This window comes from Hyla sarda, chromosome 2, assembly GCF_029499605.1.
Source record: "Hyla sarda isolate aHylSar1 chromosome 2, aHylSar1.hap1, whole genome shotgun sequence".
Classification (NCBI taxonomy): domain Eukaryota; kingdom Metazoa; phylum Chordata; class Amphibia; order Anura; family Hylidae; genus Hyla; species Hyla sarda.
In genome coordinates, this window is record NC_079190.1 from 244,803,767 (window position 1) to 244,826,925 (window position 23,159).

General features: G+C 44.6%; 1 protein-coding gene across 2 annotated transcripts in view; it reads left to right on the forward strand.

Moving 5' to 3' along the window:
* The first annotated feature begins 11,384 nt into the window (after positions 1 to 11,384).
* Positions 11,385 to 23,159, forward strand: part of NHS (NHS actin remodeling regulator) — a 200,376-nt gene continuing 188,601 nt past the window's right edge. For both annotated transcript variants that reach the window (XM_056556819.1, XM_056556820.1), the window contains exon 1: positions 11,385 to 12,151. In XM_056556819.1, coding sequence (XP_056412794.1) covers positions 11,734 to 12,151 — 418 coding nt within the window. In that variant the 5' untranslated portion in view covers positions 11,385 to 11,733. The remainder of the gene's footprint in view (positions 12,152 to 23,159) is intronic.

Here is a 23,159-nt window from a genome sequence, read left to right on the forward strand (position 1 = left end):
ACCGTGATAAAATAATAAAGGATAAATTTATTGTTGCACAGACAACACGTTTCGAGAGCCACCTGCTCTCTTTTTCAAGTCTTATCTTGCCGGTGGCTCTCTAAATGCGTCATCTGTGTAACAATAAATTTATCCTTAATTATTTTATCACGGTGTCCACGGTTGTGACATTTACTGTAGCAGTGTGCGCCTTAACAAACCCATTTTTTCTCCTTTCCGGTTGATTCATTCAACCACGTGAAGTTCCTCTATTTCATGCATAGGACACACATCCAAAAGTGCTGTAGTGCATGTCATTACTGTTGTCTCTGACCTTTCCCAAAATTACCTGTGGCCACAGAGAATATGTCATAAGTCACATCGTCCCCATGGGTCGTGGCTATGCTGCTGTGTGTGGGTGAATAGCAGGGTGGAAAGTAATATCAGGGTGGACTGCAGCAAAGCACCGACCCCTGGAGGCCATGTGACTTATTGTAAGACTCACCGCAGTCGACTGGAACTCAGGAGGTAGTAGATCCGCAATACCACGGTGGTCTGGAGCAGGAGATGTAGTGGATCCGCTGGACCTGTGTGGCAGATGACGTGGGCCGCGCCAGGGAGCGGAGTCTAAGGTGCTGCTGGTTTTCACCAGAGCCTGCCGCAAAGCGGGATGGACTTGCTGCGGCAGGCAGCACCCAGGTCGCTACCCCTGGCATGACTCGACCACACAGGTGGCTGAGGTCAAGCGTGGCACAGAAGGAAATAGACTGGATGTAGTCAGGCTAGCCAGAGGTCTGTGCAGGTGGCACAGGAGAATAGTCAGTAGGGTAGCAGAAGGTCAATAGGCAGGTGGCTAAGAACACGGTCAGATCACGGAATGCAAGGTCTGGTACATGGCAAGGAACACAAAATACTGCTTTCTCTAAGGCGCTAAGGCAAACAAAGATCCGGCAAGGGCAATAGGGAGGAGCTGGAACTTATAACAGAGGTACAGGTGTCAAACTAATTAGGCGGCAGTCCTGGACGGGGAGGTGCGCTCATGGCCGGTATGTCAGGCCGTAGCGCTGTGTATAATAGTACACCCCCCCCCCTTTGGTCTCCCCCTCTTCTTGTGGGACAAAAATTTCTTAAGGAGATTACGGTCCAAGTTGTTCTCCTCGGGCTCCCAGGACCTCTCCTCAGGACCAAATCCCCTCCAATGGACCAAAAAATTTTTTCTGCCACGTACCGTTTTAGAGGCCAGGATCTCTTTAACCTGAAAAATATCTGAGGAATCGGAGACAGGAGTGGGAGCAGAATTTTTTCTTTGAGAGTAACGGTTGATAACCAGAGGTTTGAGGAGAGATACATGAAAGGAGTTAGGAATGCGTAGAGAAGGGGGTAAACGGAGTTTGTAAGCAACTGGTTCCATGTTTTGTTTGACCTCGAACGGTCCTAGGAAACAAGGACCTACCTTATTTATCGGGGTATACCACGCACCGGCCTATAAAAAAAAAGTTTTTTACCCAAATATCCATGGTAAAATGAGGGTGCGTGTGTGCGCGTGTATACCGCGCCGTGCAGCGCATAGCAACGACGCAGGGGACGCACACCGGAGGCCTGAAGCAGCGCAGACCCGACCCCGGCAACAGGTAATTATGCCACCGGGGATGGGGGGAGGCAACGGGGCAGCGGCACCGGCAATGGGTGCCGCTGCCCCTTCTCTCCCCCTGGCTGTCGGCGCCGCTTCTCTCCCCCTGGCTATCGGCGCCGGCAATGGGGCGCCAGCACCGATAGTCAGGGGGACAGAACGGGCAGCGGCGCCGATAGCCAAGGGGAGAGAAGGGCCGGCAGCAGGGCTCTAGACCCCAGGAAAGGCAGGGGGAGAGAAGCGGGCAGCGACGGCATTTCTCCCCTTGCCTTTCCTGGGGGTGTATCGGCGTGTAACACGCACATAGACTTTAGGCTAAAAATTTTAGCCTAAAAAGTGCGTGTTATACGCCGATAAATACGGTAATTTGTAACTTGGGATTTTGAACCGAATGTACTTAGAAGATAACCAAACTTTATCACCAGGCTTTATCACCAGGAGGAGAAGAAGGATGGAGGAAGTCTTCTTTTCTTGTCTACCTGGGTTTTCATGCGGGAGGAAGCCAGAGATAATGACTGCCGAGTCTGTCGCCAAATGGATGAGAAATCTCGGACAAGTTCATCTACAGCTGGGACACTGGAAGAAACTGGAACGGGAAAAGGAGACCGTGGATGATGACCAAAAACAATAAAAAACGGAGATGTCTTTGTGGAATTCAGCCCAGGGAAGATCAACCCAGTCGTCCTGATGAGCTGAAACAAAATAATGTAAATAGGTCTCCAAGATTTGATTTACCCTCTCCACCTGGCCATTGGACTGGGGTGATAGGCCCAGGAAAAATCCAAACTGATGCCAAGGCAGGGACAGAGAGCTCACCAGAATTTGGACACAAACTGAACTCCGCGATCCGAGACGATATTTTCTGGAAGACCATGAAGTTGGAAGATATGAAGTAAGAAGTGCTTTGCCAGTTGTGGAGCTGATGGGAGACCGGGGAGTGGGATGAAATGAGCCATTTTAGAAAACCGATCAACCACCACCCAGATGGTGTTATTATGTGATAGCGGAAGATCGGTAATAAAATCCATAGCAATGGATTGAGTCCATTGAGTCTCAGGAATGGGCAACAGCTGCAAGAGTCCTGCGGGTTTCAGTCGAGGGGTCTTGTCTCGACGGGGCCACGAATAGTGCCGGGAGATTAGAAGAAGAGTCTTGCGTACTCCAGGATGGCCAGCCAATAAAGAAGAATGTCCCCAGTTCAGGACTTTGCGTCTCAATCTGACTGGTACAAAAGTTTTACCAGAAGGTACCTGTAGAAGATCGGCAGGAGCTGCTGAAATCAGACGATCAGGAGGGATAATATGTCTTGTCGTAGGATCCAAACCAACAATGTCAGAAGATCTGAAGAGGGCATCAGCTCTGATATTCTTGTTAGCTGGATGGAAATGAATGAAAAATTTAATCTGGAAAAGAACAATGACCACCTTGCCTGACGAGGGTTCAAACCTTGAGAAGACTGAAGGTACAGGAGATTCTTGTGGTCAGAATAGATACTGATCGGATGAGGAGATCCCTCCAACAAATGTCGCCACTCCTCTAAGGTGAGTTTTATAGCAAGCAGCTCACGATCTCCGATGGAGTAGTTCCTTTCCGCTGGCAAGAAGGTTTTAGAAAATAATCCACAGGTTACAGTTTTACCCTTGGCGCTTTTCTGGGTAAGAATGGCACCCGCTCCTACAGACGAAGCGTCAACCTCCAAGGCAAAAGGTTTTTCCAGATCAGGTCTTGATAGCACGGGAGCTGAAGCAAAGGCAGACTTTAGGCTGGAGAAAGCCTCTTCGGCCTCAGGAGGCCACAATTTAGGGTTAGAGTTCTTTCTGGTGAGAGCTACAATGGGAGCTACCACAGCAGAGAAATGTGGGATGAACTTACAATAATTGTTGGCATATCCCAGGAAACATTGAATAGCCTGAAGGCCGGTAGGGCGTGGCCAATCCAAGACCTCAGACAGTTTTACTGGATCCATTTGCAGACCTTGATGAGAGACAATATAACAAAAAAGGGAAGACTGGATTTCTCAAAAAGGCATTTCTCCAGTTTGGCATAGAAATGACTGCTCCCGGAGGCACCGAAGGACCAGATGAACATGAGTACGATGCTTCTCCAAGTTGGAAGAATAGATCAAGATGTCATCAAGATACACGACTACACAGGTATAGAGAAGGTCGCGGAAGATATTATTGACGAATTCCTGAAAAACAGCTGGAGCATTACAAAGACCAAAAGGCATCACGAGATACACAAAATGTCCATCTCGGGTATTAAAAGCTGTTTTCCATTCGTCTCCCTCTCAAATTCGAATCAGATTATAAGTTCCACGTAAATCCAGTTTGGAGAAGACTTTGACCCCCTGGAGACAATCAAAAAGTTCAGTTATCAAAGGAAGAGGGTAACGATTCTTGACCGTGATTTTATTGAGATTTCTGTAGTCAATACATGGACGGAGAGAACCATCCTTCTGGCTCACAAAGAAAAACCTGGCTCCGGCAGTTGAAGAGGTCTTTCGGATAAATCCTTTCTGGAGGTTCTCTTGGATGTATTTTTGCATGGCTTGAGTCTCCGGGACTTACAAAGGATAGATTCTACCACGAGGTGGCATAGTTCCAGGCAGTAAATCAATGGGGCAGTCGTAAGGTCTCGGCCTGTTTTTCACAAAAGACATCAGAAAAATCTTGATAAGGGTAAGGCAGACCAGGCATAGGAGGATAGGAAGAAACATTTTTAGGCTGGACCAGCACAACACAAAGATTTTGACAGCACTGTTCCCAGAGAGTGATCTCTCCAGATTTCCAGTCAAGCTACGGGGAATGGCGCTGGAGCCAAGGAAGACCGAGAAGTATCTGTGAAGTACAATGTGGAAGCACACAGAATTCAATCCTTTCCTTATGCAAGACTCCCACCTGCAAGAGAAGAGACTCTGTGCAGTAAAGCACTCTACAGTCCAGATTTTGTCCAGTGACGGAAGAGATGAACAGAGGCTTGACAAGGCGACTCACTGGAAGACGATATTCATGCACGAGAGAGGCATCAATGAAGTTGCCAGCAGAACCAGAGTCCAAAAATGCAGAATCGAAGAATGAAGTCTGAGCAGAAACGTGGACTTGAACAGAGATATTCAAACAAGGAGAGATGGCATTCACTCCCAGGGACGCCTCTCCAACGTATCCTAGGTGCGAGCGTTTTCCCGGACACTGAGGACGGGAAGAAAAGTCTTTAAGAAAGTGCTCCAGACTGGCACAGTAAAGACACAAATTCTCGCTGCGTCGTCGGGATCTTTCCTGCTGGGTGAGGCGAGTACAATCCAATTGCATAGCCTTTTTGGTAGGTTCACTTTCATTACGAAACTCCTCCCGTCTTTTGGCGAACGCACATCAATACGTGCGGCCAAATGGATCAGTTTTCACAGGTTGGTTGGAGGATCTCGCGCAGCAAGAGCGTCCTGTATTCTACTGGAGAGTCCTTTTTTAAATGTAGCACATAGGGCCTCATCGTTCCATGCCAATTCTGAAGCAAGGGTGCAAAACTGAACTGCATAGTCTCCCACGGAGGTAACCCCTTGTCTTAGGTTAAGAAGAACCGTCTCGGCAGAGGAGGCACATGGGCGTTCTTAAAAACACTGCGGAATTCAGCTAAGAAGGCCATGAGGTTAGAGGTAATTGGATCACTACGATCCCAGAGAGGAGTAGCCCAGGCCAGGGCCTTTCCTGACAAAAGACTGACCACAAACACCACTATTGCAGGCTCCGTTGGAAACAGAACTGCCATGAGCTCCAGGTGCATGGAGCACTGGGTCACAAAGCATCTACACAGCTTAGGATCTCCGTGAAACTTCGTGGGAAGGAGAAGACAAAGCTTTGATTAAAAAGGAACTGAAGGAACAGGTGGAGACGCTGGAGCAAGTTGCGACTGCTGTTCCCTGGTCAGAAGTAGCTGCGCCATGGCGGACAGTTGATTTAATTGCTGCGCCTGATGGACCAACTGTTGCGACTGACGGGTGACAACGGAAGGAAGATCCGAATCCTCTGGCAGAGGTCTCTCAGCGGGGTCCATGGCCGGATTTTACTGTAAGACTCGCCACAGTCAACTGGAACTCAGGAGGTAGTAGATCCGCAATAACACGGTGGTCTGAAGCAGGAGATGTAGTGGATCCGCTGGACCTGTGTGGCAGATGACGCAGGCTGTGCCAGGGAGCGGAGTCTAAGGTGCCCCTGGTTTTCACCCGAGCCCGCCGCAAAGCGGGATGGACTTGCTGCAGCAGGCGGCACCCAGGTCGCTACCCCTGGCACGACTCAACCACACAGGTGGCTGAGGTCAAGCGTGGCACAGAAGGAAATAGACGACATAGTCAGGCTAGCAAAAGGTCTGGGCAGGCAGCACAGGAGCGTAGTCAGTAGGGTAGCAGAAGGTCAATAGGCAGGCGGCTAGGAACACGGTCAGGTCAGGGAATGCAAGATCTGGTACACAGCAAGGAACACGAAATACTGCTTTCTCTAAGGCGCTAAGGCAAGCAAAGATCCAACAAGGGCAACAGGGAGGAGCTGGAACTTATAACAGGGGTACAGGTGTCAAACTAATTACGAGTGCTCTGGCCCTTTAAATTTCAAAGCTCTGGCGTGCACGCGCCCTAGGTGGCTGGGCACGCGTGCAAGAGCTGAGGAGCAGAGGCCGGGGACAGAGGTGAGTGACGGGCTGGGACTCGCATGCGGGCGCATCCCGCGATGCGAATCCCAGCCCTGCCCGTGGCAGTCCTGGATGGGGAGATGCGCTCACAGCCAGTATGTCTGGCCGGAGCGCAGTGTATAACACTTATGACATTGTCTCTTGCCACATGAAATGCTGGGAAGGGTCAGAGACAGTAAAATAAAAAAAAACTTCCACTACATCACTTCTGGGTGTGGGTTCCATGCATGAAAACAGGACAAAGAGGTGCATGGAGGTAATAGAAGCATATTACACAGCATTTTAAAATGGCATTAAATACTACTGTGATTATTCTAACCAGTTAACCTTAAAACACTTATTTGCTTCCCTATAATTGCTGATATCATGGAGCTCTGATGCCTTCTACGCAGGTTCTGGATTCTGGAATGTGATATCATAGGCCCCCTCAGCCAATCAGTGACTGCAGCAGTGTCTACGCACTGAATTGCTGTGTGGGCCTATGACGTCCCATCCTTAAACCAGGATGTACCGCAAAGCAGGGATCTGAGCTCCTTAACCCCTTAACGACCACAGACGTAAATGTACATCCCAGTTTTGCGGGACTTCCCTACCAGGACATACATTTACGTCCTGTGTATGACCGCGAGCATCAGAACGGTGCTCGCGTCATACACGGCAGGTTCTGGCTGCTAGTAGCAGCCGGGGACCCGCCAGTAATAGCAGACATCCTGACTTAAACAAAAAAAATAAATTTAAAACAAAATCCCCTATAATACACTTCTGACTTTAGCTCTAAAAAGTTAATGAAAATCTGCTACAAAACCTGTGTGTGAAATCACATTAAAGGGAATGTGATAGCAGAAAATAACCTACTGTTTAAATCAAGTTTTTTTGTTAGGCATATTGTTACGTTATGCGCTCCAGCCGCACATGCTGGCCGTGAGCACATGGTCCCGTTACCTGCTGCTGCCAGCGGGGCTGGGACTCGCATGCGAGCCCCATTCTGTCACTCACCTGGTGCTTCTCCTGGCCCCGCCTCTGCCTCTCTGCTCCAGCACACGTGTCCCCGTTCCCTAGGAAGCGTGCGTGCCGGAGCTTTAAGATTTAAAGTGCCAGTGCGCTCATTAGTAAAATTCACCTGTGGCTCATTGATAAATTCCTCCGCCTGAGAGAAAGCATTCCTGTTATTGTCTTGCTGTTTATCTGATCCTTTGCTTTGTGACCTGACCTTGCTCCTTGCCGCCTGCCTACTGACCATTTGCTACATTTCTGACTACACTACTGTGCCGCCTGCCCTGACCTTCTGCTATCCTGACTACGAGCTGTCTTATCCCTCCGGTGCCTCGCATCTCCTCAGCCGCCTGTGTGGTCGAGCCATGCCAGGGGGGCGACCTGGGTGCCGCCTGCCGCAGCTAGTATACCCCGCTTTGCGGCGGGCTCTGTTGAAAACCAGCGGCACCTTAGAATCCACTCCCTGGTACGGTCCAAGTCATCTGCCACACAGGTCCAGCGGATCCACATCCACCAGGGTTCCTGTCTTCTCAAACGTGAGTGTTACACATATTATTGAAGAATTTTTGGTACTTTGGTAATTTTTTTTTTTTTTTTACATTTTCCATGTTACTATCTATATTATAAAGCAATCTTGCAATATTACAGTTTTCATTCAGGCCACTAAGCCTAATACTAAATTGAGACTTTTCTATCTTTGTTCATAAGGAGGATGCTGATTGAAAGTGATCTGTACAACATTACAGTAGAAGGTAAGACCTTGATATACAGAAGACAATAAGAACATAGCTTCCCTTCCCTGTAGAATGACCTCTGCACAGGTCATAGATCAGGCTTACAAACATGCTTCATACAAAGAATAGGGTCTTGAGATGTTCATTGTGTCTATGTCCATGGAGCTTGCTGTTAAATAACCAGGCAAAAAGACTGTCCCTATAATAATGTAGTAAAAATAAATTAAATTTTTAGAATTAAAATTACAATCAGATAATAGAAACAAATTAGAATGAGAGTAAAAAAAATCTAGGTAAGGCTGGGTTCACATCATGTTTTCTCCCATACGGGAGCGCGTACGGCAGGGGGGAGCTAAAACCTCGCACTTCCGTATGCCTTCGTATGCGCTCCCATATGTAATTCATTTCAATGAGCCGACCGGAGTGAAACGTTCGGTCCGGTCAGCTCATTTTTGCGCTGTATGGGCTTTTTCCCCGGACCTAAAACTGTGGTTAACCACGGTTTTAGGTCCGGATGTAAAAGCGCATACAGCGTAAAAATGAGCTGACCGGACCGAACGTTTCACTCCGGCCGGCTAATTGAAACGAATTACATACGGGAGCGCATACAAAGGCATACGGGTGCGCAAGGTTTTAGCCCCCACCCCCACCCGCCGCATGCGCTCCCGTATGGGAAAAAATTTGATGTGCAGCCCAGCCTTATACATTTTACTTTAAGTTCTAGAAACATATTGCCACAGCGAGCACTTCGGTCTTCACCTCCGGACCGGAGCGCCCGCTGCCTCTGCCCTTCGCTCCTGGGTTCCGGCGTCTCCCGGTCAGACGCACTGACTGGGAGCACGGGCCCCACAGTGGCAGAGACGCGGCTGCCGTGGCGGCTGGTCCCCGCTCACGCGCCGCGTCCCTTTTCGGCCTACCTTCTTCCCGCATGGCTCTCGGCTCCTCTGCATCCCGGCACGCACGGCCCCGCTCTCTAGGGCGGGCGCGCGCTGACTTCTGTAAATTTAAAGGGCCAGCGCACCGGTTATTGGTGCGCTGGTTCCTCACCTCCCACTGTCCTTCCCAATAAAAGGCACCTGCCTTTGTGCCTCAGAGAAAGCGTTTCCTACTGTGATAGTTGCCTTGCCCATTGCCGAACCCGTTACTACCGTATACTTGCCTGTGAACCCTTGTCGCCTGCCCTGACCTCTGCTACGTCCGACTACGCTCTTGCCTGCTCCCTGTGTACCACGCTAACAGCTGCCAGAGAGGTCGAGTTGTTACTGAGGGATACGACCTGGTAGTTACCGCCGCAGCAAATCCATCCCGCTTTGCGGTGGGCTCTGGTGAAGACCAGTAACTGCTTAGAACCGGTCCTCCAGTACAACCCGTGCTATTGCCTCTCCGGTCCAGAGGATCCACTACCTGTCCTGCCGGTACGTGACACATATATGGGCATTGTCAGATCCAAAAACTTTTTGTATGTTGTTACTGATGAAAATGAAAGACCTTTTGTAATATGGTTGTCTAAAATGTTTTAAATATTTAATAAAGAATACAGCTCCTGAAAATCCCACCACTAGGGGTCCCCAAACCTACTGGGACACTAACCAGTCTTGCAGCATCATCAGCTTGTCCATGAGTCATGGACAAGAGATGACTTATATAGAAGGCTGCATGAGCAGACACACCAATCCCATCCCACCACCACAAGGGAGGGACACGCCCCCTTCCCCAGAGAGGATTTTTAACACTGTGAGCTAATAAAAATAGGTATTGTTATAATAAATATAGGTGATAGAGGCATAAAAATTTGATGTACATGATCAGGATTAGGTACTGAGTAACATATTCATTTTTTGTGGGATCTGACAGGTATGCTTTAAAACTGCCCCAGGACCTACATATGATTTCAGTCTAATAGCCTCTTATTCTCTGTAAGTGGTATTCATAAACCATAGAACTGATGCCAGAAAAAACACCTGGTTCACCTAGTATTCCCTTATATTACTTCTATTATTTCTATCTTAGGACAGATATAAGTTTATCTCAGGCATGTTTACATTCACTAGGGGGGTCATTTTTCATTGTAGGTGTAAGTGAAGCATTTTGCAACTCAAAATAAACATAAATGTGTAAACCAAAGGTGCAAAAAAGGTGCAAAGAAACCCTGTTTGCGCCTTTTCTAGACACAAAAAACTGTCTAAAGACAATGATAAATGTCGGCCTATGAGTTTACCAATCACTTCTGCTGGAAGTTTGTTTCAAGCATTTAATACTCTTTTAGTAAAATAATATTTTCTAAGGTTGCTTCTGAATCTTCCCCCAACTAACCCTAGATTGTGAGATTCATTGACATCTCTTGCAGATGTGTTCATAAAGTTCAAGCGTGCATAAATTCTTGCACATTAACCATGATAGGTAGTGGTCAGATAGAAATTGGTTACAAATCCGTACTGTATGTGTAAATGTGTATGCTACCTGTTTGCTACCTGTAGGTGGTGCTGCAGAGATCCCTATCAGTCTGGAAATCAGAGGTGGTCTCAGATCACAAACTGCTACAATGTTCTCTTCCCATATATACTTATGACATATCAGAAGATCATTTTGAAGCTATTATTTTTAGAATATTCTAGGTTCTTAGAAGCTATGTAACTTCATATTGCCTGGGAAAGTAGGAAGTCATGAAAGCTATACAACAGTAGGATGGTCCAGCTAATCCACCCTTCATGATTTCTAGTGTTTAAACTTTGCATACCATATATACAGTCAAAATATAGAAGGACACAATCTAAATATTAGCAATTCATGTAACTGAATACAATAAATAAGATTCATGAAATGATAAATATTGAACTTCGGAATACTATCTGGATGAATTTGTAACGTGTAGGTGTGCAGCTTCCTGTAACATGGGCAGGAATGTTCTAGCATGGGTTTCGTCTCATACTAAACCAGCAGCTCGCAGGTTAAGTACTCCACATATTTTAGAGCACACAGATTGACTGGTTTTAAATGTACCATGCCATTCAGGCTCCGGCACTCCTGTCTGTGTATTCTGTAAACCTTGATTTTTTTGTATCTGGAATCTGGGATATAAAACCAGAAGTAGAATATATGGCCCCGGGTAGCATAAAGCAGCTCTGGAAGTTGCCAGGCGATTAGCTGCAGAATGTCTTGCTATAGAAGCGAGCCCTTCAGTGACTCCATGTGGTAGAGGAAGGTTGTGTCTTACGTGAAACAGTCTGATTCCTCCCCTTGGATTCTTAACACCTCCCCCCCCCCCCCTCCCTGTCTCTTTCTAATTCCTCCTCCCCATTCAAACATCTATGTGTTCCTGCCTCCAGGTTTTCAGTCTGCCTCACTCTGGCATGGTGAAAGCAGAGAGAGAGAGGCAGAGAAAATATATCCAAAAAGCAACTGGATGATCAGAGGGAAGCACAGATCCAGGAAAGCAGTGCACAACTGCAATACTTCACACATTGGCACACATGGAGTGCAAACCATGGCTATGATCATCACCAGCTACCAACAATTGGGAACTGCCAGGGAATAAAGAGAGATCTGTGAATTTAACAAAAAATTCGACCTGTCCAGGAGTGGCACACTGGGGTTTGGATTGCTACAGTATTGATCGCTTTCGTTTGGTGGATTCAGAAAGCTTGCTATTTTTATGGTGTTTTCTTAGGATTGGAAAGCAAAGGATTTATCTTTTGATAACACGAAGGGCGGTCTGCAATGCCCTTTGCCAAGCGGATTGTTGAGCCCCAGTGGCTGTGTAGGCATGCTGTCACCCAGGTAGAGGGAAGCTGTTGCCGGGATCAGGGAGAAGAGCAAAGGCAGCAGCACCCCCGGGGAAATGCCAGGGAAGAATTGGGGGTTGGCACCGCACAGGTGCCCACGGATGAGAGGGAACCTCTGCCTGTGGAGGGGAAGGAAAAAGATGTGGCCACTCTGGATTTGTGCGCTATCAACAATGTTGCAATGTCACGGATTTTACGTCAACTCTCGGATGTAGCGCGGCATGCCTGCTCTATTTTCCACGAGCTTGAGGCAGATATTCAGGTTACGGCGCGGCGCGTGCGAACGCTACAAGGGAAAATAGGTACTGTCCAGCAGGTTGTCAGCAGCTTGGATCCAAAGCAGGAGACAGTGCGTGAGTACTACATCTTAGGTGGAATTTTCTGCATTTTGTATTTAGAATCTGTCTGGGGATAAGCATTGAAGATTGGTACAGGCCCTTTAAGAGGCTAGATTAAAAGAAAGCAAAAAAAAAAAAAAGAGAGGAAAAATAATGAATGGTTACAGAGCCCACAATTTCCTTGTCTTCCTCTGACCTCCTGGTTGCATGTATCACATTGCTTATCTTATGCTAACAAGTCCCCAAATGTTTCATTATCACCTTAGATGCTACTAGAAGGGAGGGAAATCTGCAGTGCTGCTCCAGCAGCTGCTCAATGTGATGAGCACAGACAAGGGACTTTTTCCTCCTCTGTCACCTCCAAATGTTGCCTATGATAAAGCAAATTAAAGTGTCCTACAAGGAGAATACATAACTTGCTATTACAGCATGTATAGGCCTCCTGCCTAAAACTATCATCTTTAGAATCTGCCATTCTCTTCTTGTAATATTTAGTCTGTAATATGTATACACATTGAACACATCTGCATATCTGTAATATAGTATCTGACGTGTATATATGCAGTAATATGTATTATACACACTACCTATTGAACATGCAGTCTTCTAGCTTAATACTAGGTGATCTTGTCCTGGTAATGACTGCAATGCCTGCGTGTGTATAGAGGGATTATACCATTTATAACCGTCCTTTGCGTGACTGGGTGTCATGGATTTCCCTAGTTGTATCTGTGAGTCCACTGCTGCCGTCCTTGCCTTGGCTACGGTATCCATCTGCAGTATCTTTACATCTGTCTGCTAAGTAGTCACAGCTTGGTCCATCCCCTTGCTACCACAGGCATCAGTTGCTGGGTTCGGAAGCAGAATTGGTGGATGTGTTTTATATGAGGCCATTGGTAAAGTTTCAGCTAAATGTCCTTGTTCAACCAAATGACTCTGAAATGACTCTAATAATGGATAAAGGACAAGGAGATGTGTGAAACCTGCTGCTGTAGATTCACATTAACCTTCCCTGTCACAGATGACAAATGCCATACCAAGACCTGCCCTTTTTTTTTCTTCTCTGGTGGTTTTTCATGGTATGGCTTGTCCATGAGAGTTGGCGGTATAGGTAACTTTGGTGGACCTGCTTCAGCCATGGCGAGGCAGAGGTGATGTCAGTGGTGTGTGACTTACATAAGAAACCTTCTTGAGGCTTCCGATTTTGTGGAATCACTGGGCAGATGCTGAGGACTGAAATCTCAGCAACATTGAGATGGCAACGCTGAATGATCATTCATGCTCCTAAGCAACAGGAAGGAAGAGGGTATGGTTTACATGATGATAGGCTCTGGCCAGCCAATCACAAGGCGCTGCAATCATGGTAATTCTGTTATTAAAAGCAATGCACTCACAATACAACATCCTGGTCGCTCACTAAAATACAGAATAGGGACCTGATCCTGGTTAGGAATTTCTGCTCTATCCCATCTGTACAACTATTATATTGCAGATGAAAAGAAGCAGCCATGACTTCATATGTATAAGCATCATGGGCCTATAGCATGCTCATGTATGTCTATGCAGCGTATACTGTGCATGTAAATGCTGTCTAATACTGCAGTCCAGCCCTGGCATTGGGAGTAAGGGAGGCATGAAGCATTGTCATCCTCTGGCTCCAGACATGTGACTGTAGCACCTCCAGTCTGGAAGAAGGAACGCCTGTTAGATGTACAGCAGTGGAAAAAGACATTTAAGGATCTTTACTCATTGGAACGTGACCTTGGGAATGTTGCAAACACATAGTGTAGGGGATGTGACAAGATGTGCTGCTGTGGAATGAAATATAAGGCTGCTTATGGAAAGGGACTGGAGGAGGAGAGCTTTCACTGCAGTGTTCACAATGAGCTGAGGGCAGTGGCCAAAGGCAGATCATCTTCTAGCAGCCATGTGCAGGACATGTGCACTTGTGCCTCATAATGTCACTTTCCAGTCACATAAGGGTAAAGACAGGTTGACTAGAGAGATTATAAGCCTGTGGTGACCTAAGTCTGAGACATTTCTTCTCTCCAAGGGCTGGTTGTAAAATTGATTGGAATTATCAGTAGTGATATAAAGGGAGTATGTCAGCAGTTCTGAGCCATGACATCATTATACTGAAGGCGGGAAGGGAAGCGAAAATATACCTTGGGTTATGGTCATACAGATGCTGCTATTGCAAGTTCCCAGGAAGCCCTTTATGTGCCTAGAGCTCTAAGGCTAAGTTTCTACTTGTTTTTTTTGTGGCCCAAAAAAATTCCAGAAAAAACGCCACAGCATTTTCCTGTGTTTGGCGTTTTTTTCTTGGGTTTTTTTCTTGCGTATTTTGCATTTGAGTGGAAATTGCATTTTTGCCTCTTTTGGCGTTTTTTTTGGTGCCCAAGATTTGTTGGGTACCAAAAAAAAAAAAAAAGGATGCAGTAGTGATGGAAAAACAAATGTATTTAAAGAAATTTATATTTTTTATAATTACATTTTAATAAATTTTTAATAAAGTGTGTGTGTTTCACTTTTTTTTCTCTATTTTAATTTTTTTTTTTAGGTAGTACTACTACTCCCAACATGGAACAGACTGTTCCATGATGGGAATAGTAGTACCTGTACTAATAGACATATGGCCAATGCGATCGTCTATAATATAGCAGAGATGCGGAGTGGCTCTATACAGTGCTCGCATCTCTGCACTATACTCTGGCCGGCCATTGATGTGAATAGAACATTGGCAGCCAATCCCCGCTCTCAGCGGGAAATATGAATGAGTGATGTTCTATTCATATCACTGGCCGGAGTACAGAGCAGAGATGCGGAGTGCAGGAGAAAGCCGCTCCGCATCTCTGCAATAGAAAGGATGATCGCATCGGGTGTCAGGAGTGACACCCGCTGTGATCTGTCCTTAATTGCAGGTACTACTACTCCCAACATGGAGCACACTCTGCTCCATGCTGGGAGCTGTAGTACCTGCATTAATAGACAGATCGCAGCGAGTGTAACTTCTGACACCTGTTGCGATCTGTCTATTAATGCAGGTACTACAGCTCCCAGCATGGAGCAGAGTATGCGCCATGTTTGGAGTAGTAGTACCTGCAGTTAAGGAATGATCACAGCAGATGTCACTCCTGACACTCGCTGTGATCCTTCTGTATAATGTATAGATGCAGCCGGCCACTTTTCTATGGTCCCCTGCGCTGATGTACATATTCCTCTATTCATATTTCCCACAGAGAGTTGTGATTGGCTGGAACCATCTGGCCAATCACAGCTTGCTGCCGCACATATAGGTGTATATATACGGCAGTGCAGGGGACCATAGGAGAGAAAGCACAATAAAGGCTCAGCCTCATGGGTATTTGTTATAATAAAATCAATTAAGGGCATCAAAAGGGTTATCTAGGGAGCAGCAAAGGACCTTTTCTTATTTTATAACACATTACTTCCACTTGGTCCCATCTTGGCAGTATAACTTTCTTCCCACTTGGGGAAAGTACTATGTCAGTATTGCTGCATGCAGGCATAACCATGACCTAATGTGTTGGCCAATGGTCCCACAATGTTGCTAAGGTTAAAGCAGCATTGTGTGGCAATCGGCCACTACGTACAGGTGTGGTTTTGCCCACATGAGGCGATCACAACATAGCACCATCCCCACCATAACAGCCCAACATCTTCAAGTGGTGAGGAAGTCAAAATGCTAAAACAAGACCAAGTAGAAGTAACCTGCCAGGGAGCAGGGAAAGGTAATAGCATTTTAACTTTCAGGATAAAGCCTTTATATTGACCGCTGACATGTTTTCACTCTTCTACCCATCTATTTCTTTCTGTCAGCAGTTGACACCTGCTGACAGACTCCTATTGAGATATAATTATGTATAAAGGTTTTGATGTGATGTGTCAAAGGATTAAATATGAAATATGCCTTTAAGTATAGAAAGTTCATGCCAACCACTTTATAAGGAAATTCCCTGTCATACTTGTTATCATTATAATGATGTATTTTCTAAGTCTACTGTACAGCTAATATCTCATTTATTGGGATGTACTAGTAGTTTGGTACCATTCTCCCTGAGGTATATTTCTGGTACTTGTGCGCAACTCTACATAGGAGTGGCTCATGGAAGTATTTACCAGTCTGACAAGTAGAAATTATTTTGCCAATGAAAACATGGCATGCTTCGTAACAATGGTCATTGTATCTGATGCAAAGTCAGTTGCTTTTAAATATTTCACAATAGAGTTGACACCTTCAAACACATTACTGCATATATTATGTGGGAAATCTATATAACTGATAAATAAAATGAGGTTAATACTGTGACACTACATTCAGCATATAGAAGTTCTCCCAGTGTATGCATCTAAGGCTAGAAACACATGGCACAGAAATGCTGCAGATTTCCTGTAGCCGAAAATTTGTGAAAAAGCCAGAAGTGGATCCAGTGGGGGAGAAGAAGTGTAAGTCCTTCCTCCATATATCCTATTTCTCTTAAAGAGGTATTCTGGCCATAGACATCTTATCCCCTATCCAAAGGATAGGGAATAAGATGTCTGATCGGGGGGGCACCGCTGGGACCCCCGCCATCACCTCTGTGTTTCCAGGACTGGAGACGTGATGTCACGCCATGCCCCCTCCATTCATGTCTAGCGTGATGTTACATGTCCAGTCCTACAAACAAAAAGATGTCTATGGTCGGAATACCTCTTTAAATCCACTTTTGGAGTTGGCTTGAAAAAGCAGATGTTCTCCTGCAGAAAATCTGTAGTATTACTGCAATGTATTTCTAACCTTAGACCGAAGCTGGTCAGCTGTATCCCGTTGGCTGCATTAAACTGTTAAAAAAGTGTAGCTGAATACACTGTATACAACACCCCCTCCCTATGCTGCATCCTGTAGGTCATTTTCTTCAGTGGATGTCAATGGCAGACGAATAACTGTAAAGATACATCTGGGGCATACATCTGGCTGAACACAGGGCCTACAATGAAATAAATACAGATGAAGTAACTTAGTAGACTGCACATCAGTATTAAGGCGTAGCGTAGCACTTTCAGTAAAGTGATGACATCATTGAATTGGGTCATAGGCCATTTTTTGTCTGTGCACACCCTAGTCTGTTTCTCTTTCCTTTCAGAATGTGGGACATTTCTTTTTGCATTGTCCAAGCCCAGTTTTTTTTAAACATCGGTCTCTTTCCAAAAATAAGATATTCGTCTATTGTTCCCAGCTGCATCAACAGACTGAGCGCCGAGACAGAGCATTCTCAGGCAGCTTTGATTTATTTCAAATTCATCGGTTCAAAGAAACAAATACCTTGTTAAAGAATGGCCCAGGATAGTTTTTCACCAGGGTGGAGTTCACAGCTCAGAACGACTTCTCCAGAATTCCTTCTTTACTGTGTCACTATGGTAGATGGGGGGTGTTATAGCTTCAATGTGTCTCGTAAATAGGTTACTTTCATAATTAGAAGTCAGCATTGCTTTTCAGGTTTCATGAACATTTCATTTGCACTTCAGGTGTTGTAAGAAGTCACAGCTTGGTGCCAAGATACAGGAACATAATCTGTTTCACATGAGGTAGAAAAAACCTCTATAGAACACCGACTGAAAAGATGTGGAATTGGGTTTCGCTTGTCTAAAAGTTTAAGAAATGATGTAGGGCTGTGGTCAGTGGTGGTGTGCACATTCACGTATGGTATGTGAGCACTAATAGTACTAAAGTCACGCTAACTTGGAGCCAATTTATAGAACATATTACAGATTTCATTATTGGTAATTGCCTAATAAAATATTATTGTTATTATATGAATCACAAGCAAGCACAAAACCAACAATTACCCTCAGGCACTGTCATCAGCCTATAGACACCATACACAGCAGGGAATGGAGTACTGCTATGCCGAGCATTGTGATAATGCAGGCTGCCATAAACAGCATTTCAATCCACAGACTGTGCCCACTGGGAAGCAGGTGAAGATCTGAAATCTTAAAGGAAAACAGTCACCTGATCACCCACACTACACCCAATACACCGGGTTATATTGCGGGTGATTATATATATCTCTAACTAATATATGTACCTGCAGTCTGGTGACTGGTCCCTCTGAAGATCCTCTTCTTTCTGCGCTGGAAGCGGCTGGATTTGAATATTCATGGTCATGTGGCTGTGGTTTTGCAGTTGTTGTGTTCTTTGCTACGTTTCTGGCGAGGTTGTTGGGAACATGCTTTGTTTTGGCCGTGCACAATTGCTCCTGGGCCAGTTACCTCTCTACTCTTCTTAACAGCTGAACAGAATAGCTTCTGGGTATAAGAAGTAGCCCTGGAACCACCCTAATCTGCACAGGCCTGTCATAGATTGCTGGAGTTAGCTAATCTGTCTCTTTCCTTTGCCTATCCTAATTCCTATTTGCATGATGGACTAGATGCATTTGTGCTGAAGGCCGCTACTACTTCTGCACTGGAGGAACTAAACATGTCCTACATAGTTGGCAGAAGACTGATTGAACCATTGCTGTCATGATAATTGGGCAAGCTTCCATATTACAATGAACTGTGCTTCACTCTGATGTTTAAAAAAAAATAAAGCATAGTGATAAAACCAATTGGAAACGGCTTTGAGCCACTGGGTTGGTCCCTGATGTTTACTCTTTGGCCCGACAAACTTGAAGGATGGGTCCAGGGGTCAAGTCCTGGGGAAAAAAAGTGTGGGAACTCACCCAAGATTTCCACTCAAGGGCTGGTCCTGCAGGAACCCTGCTAAGGGGATGTTCCTGCTGTGGAAAAAGTGCAGGAACTCTTTTCCCATGCGTTCCTGCAAGACTTAAGCCCTGGATGGGTCACTTACTAATTGTGTATAAGGAAAGATCTACCATTAAGGCACAGTGGGCAGAGAGAAGCTGTTTGCAGCTGCCCTGGTGCTCAAAGCCCCATTCCTGGATGGTTTTAAACTATGATTTCTCTGAAATGCTGCACCATGGGTCAGGCAGCATGAATCTCCTGACAGGTTCATTTTAAAGTGCAGGTCCAGTGTTGCTCTCCTGCACATTCTGTAACGTCAGGCATGGAGAGACACTGCATGCACTGGGTAGTACCATTGTCGTAGCAACCATACGGATGCTCAACGAGTTCCTTGCATGAGTGCTATTAGAAAAGGACTTATGCACAGAACTCACCTGGCATTGTACTGTTGCCTTAGCAACCGTACTGCCCAGCATGTACAGCATCTCTCTATGCCAAACTTTACAGAAGGGACAAGAGAGCAGTGCCAGATTTGAGCTTCATTGTCTTGTTTCAGTTATTTGTGGTTTATAGTATAAGTTAGACATGTACTGATCTTTTAGTTTAAGGGGTAAAAACCTCTCACATAGTGGAAAAACAAGGGATATGCCTGAAGTCTTTCTTATGGGATATACCATGCTGCCTATCCTGTTATGTCTTATACTAACATACATTCCTGAACTATACCATATACAGAACTTCAAGGACAAGGGGTGTGCCTGACCATTGTGTTGCCTGAGGCAAAAACAGATACCATGCCCTCATCCCCTATTATACAAACAAAAATAGTCGCGACCCTGTGGCACAAGACATGATGAAATTGAGAAAGACTGGAAACTTGGCTTACATTTCACCAACTCTTCTTACTGTACATGCATGTTTATGTGTGCCCCCTAGAGTGTATCCTGCCTTATATTCACAAGGCTGTAAAAACATAACAAATGGTCATTTCATATAAGAAGCAGAAGTACTAGTTCTAAACTCCCAGTCTGTTGTGACCAGGTTCACACCTTATGTTAAGTCTGGTCATCTGGTACTCATTGACCATGATGACAGCCTGATCCCTGTGATGAGATTGTGACCCCAGATCCGCAGGAGTGAAACAAGCTGGGCATGCACAAGTGCTCGGTGTAACAATGCTCTGAGGTATGCAGCAACAACCTGTAGCCAATAATATTCTGTTTCTATTGACATGGTGGTCCATATAGCTGAAAGGGGAAGCTTCCTGAATGTGAAGCATTGAAAACATTGCACCCAGCACCTCAACATCTAGGCAGTTTCATGTGTATGAGGACATTTAACTGTTCATAACAATAAGCCTAATATTATCCTCAGCAACACTGTATCTATTAATTGTACTGCAAGATCAGGACAAGATGTTCCGTTCCTGAAGGAAACAAATCCATAATCTAAGCTACGATTCTCAACTGCATGAAATAAAATGTTTTAGTTGTAGATTAAAAATACAACAAATGCGACTTATTAAATTTTTTTTTTCAAGTTTCTCCTTTTGTCAAATTATTGAGGCAAGGCAATTATTTTTATTTTTGTTAAAGGGGTACTCCGCCCCTAGACATCTTATCCCCTATCGAAAGGATAGGGGATAAGTTGTCAGATCGCGGGGGTCACGCCGCTGGGGACCCCCGGGATCTCGGCTGCAGCACCCACCTGTTGCGGCTTCCGGCAGCGCTGGAGGCTCTCATCCAAACGGCTTCCGACCACGGTGACGTGAGATCGTGATGTCATAACTCCGCCCCCGCGTGATGTCCCGCCCTGCCCCTCAATGCAAGTCTATGGGAGGGGGAGTGACAGCGATCTGACATCTTATCCCCTATGCTTTCGATAGGGGATAAGATGTCTAGGGGTGGAGTACCCCTTTAATTCCTTTTATCGCATTTTAAGTGTTTGCTATTAAGATTTTTCTCTACCAAAATTCAGCATGCTCTGGATATGATTTGTTTTTTATCTCTTTTTCATTAGCTTAATGGATGTAAAAAAAAAACACCAGGCAAAATTCTTGTTTAACATTACAAAACAAAAAAACATTACCGAAAAAGTTGAAAAAGCTCTAAAATAAATCTTAACACTCTCAATGCGTCTAAAGGAGACCTAAAGCTGAGACTTCAGCCATTTGTTGGAGAGGTTAGTGTTGACTTTCTGTGACCTAGGGCAAGTCTGTCCATAGTAATGCAGAGATTTTTGGCGCTGATAACATTTCATTAGGGGACATTTCATGGATGACATTTCCATTATCTGCTTTATCAGTGTGTATACTAGGGTGGTCATTGTGTACAGACTATATTATGGCCACTTCTCCAGATGTCAAGCATGGGCTAGTCCCAATGACAGTGTCTAATGTTGTCGAGCCATCTCTGCACAGTGTCTGGTGGAAGTCCTATTGTGATGAGAACAGTAGAGCAAGGTCAGTGAGCTCTACCATACTACAGCCTATTGTGTCAAAACAAGTAGATGTTAAAGCACAATGAAGTGCTTCCCATTAACAATATCCACAAGTTCATATTTGTAAATTTTTTTTGCAGGACATTGGCATATACACATGGTGGCACATTGGTAGCATAATGTTTTTTTTTTTTTTTTACCAATCGTGTACACAATGTCACACCAAGGCCACCAATGATTAATTGTTTTATATTCAATAAAAAAAAAAATATATATATATATATATATGTATAATAGTATTCAGTTTTCCATTCACATGTTTCCTATGAACTTATATATATAGTGGGGACAATCCACTATAGACAGCAGAGAGACACTTGATCCAGAAATAGTTTGTCTCACTGTGGTTGTATTCCCGTTTGGTTCTCCCATAGTGTTAGAATTGTTCTTGGTCCCAACAGTGTGTGCTCTTCTATGACCTGTACTCCTTTAAGACTTAAATGGTGCCTTTTGTATCCTATGCACCCAACCTTTGCAGCCAGCTTTACAGTAGATAACAGCAGACGTTCAGCTTCTCACAGTTGGTGTGGGAAACAGAAGCAAACAGAACAATAGAAGTGCCAGCTATGTGGAACAAGAGGGGAAGGAAATATAGGCAGAGTTGAGAGACTTATTGTTAGTCTACACAAAAACTACCATTCTGTAATTATTTGTTTTATTTATAGCTATTTCTAGACAGTTTTACTGCACCGTAATACTGCTTGGAGGAACTTTTTCTAGTAGATAATGGTTTATACTGTTCATTTTACTGTATACAATATCTAGCCATGTGTAATGGTAAAACAATTAGTTTCATGGTATGCGATCATTATCTGACCAAATTTCCATTATGATTATATGTACATGGTGTTACGATCGAAAAATATTATACTTTTAAATAGAATAGATTTATTTTGCTATAGTAGAAATATTTTTTCATGTTTTTTGCCTGATTGTTAATATCTAGGTAAATAGAAATCATCAAAATGATAATGTACATTATAACTACAGTATGTGATTCTGAACCAATCTACCAATCTTCTCAGTAAAATGTTGATTAGATCTGATAGAATAATACATTTCATAGTATGATAGAGGGGACAAAAACATTTACATATTTTTGAATTCGAATTTAGTGACCTAAATATGGCCACATACCTATACACCCCTCTCCATACACATGCACAATTGGGTATTGAAATTCAACATGGCAGATTATTTTCCCCCAACAGCAGTGGCTTTGGCTGTTATGTATGTGGGCACCTTAGGTTGGCCATATATAAGGGTCTTTGATCACCACAACATGGCCAACCAAGTCTTGTGGAATCACTTGTAATAATGCCAGCAACTAACTGGAAAATCACTGGTTAAAAACCCACATTGAGCTTGTAGTAAATGATCAGCTAGTAGATCACGCCATACACTGTTTCTTTACTAACCATGCGTAAAAAAACTCCAGATCACATTTCGGCAGACATAACTCTCTGTTGCCCATCCTGAGCGCTTGTTCACGTGTAACTTACATAGGACAGTTGCCGGAATTGGCCATTTTGGTCGACCATTATCTGGACATATTTAAAAGCCTAACATAGATATGAGATATTTATCTGCAGACCATTGGCAGTTACAACTACATTTGTTAAGATTTTTACAGTGTTAAAGGGGTACTCCACTCGAAAAAAATTTTTTTTATCAACTGGTGCCAGAAAGTCAAACAGATTTGTAAATTACTTCTATTAAAAAATCTTAATCCTTTCAGTACTTATCAGCTGCTGTATACTACAGAGGAAGTTATTTT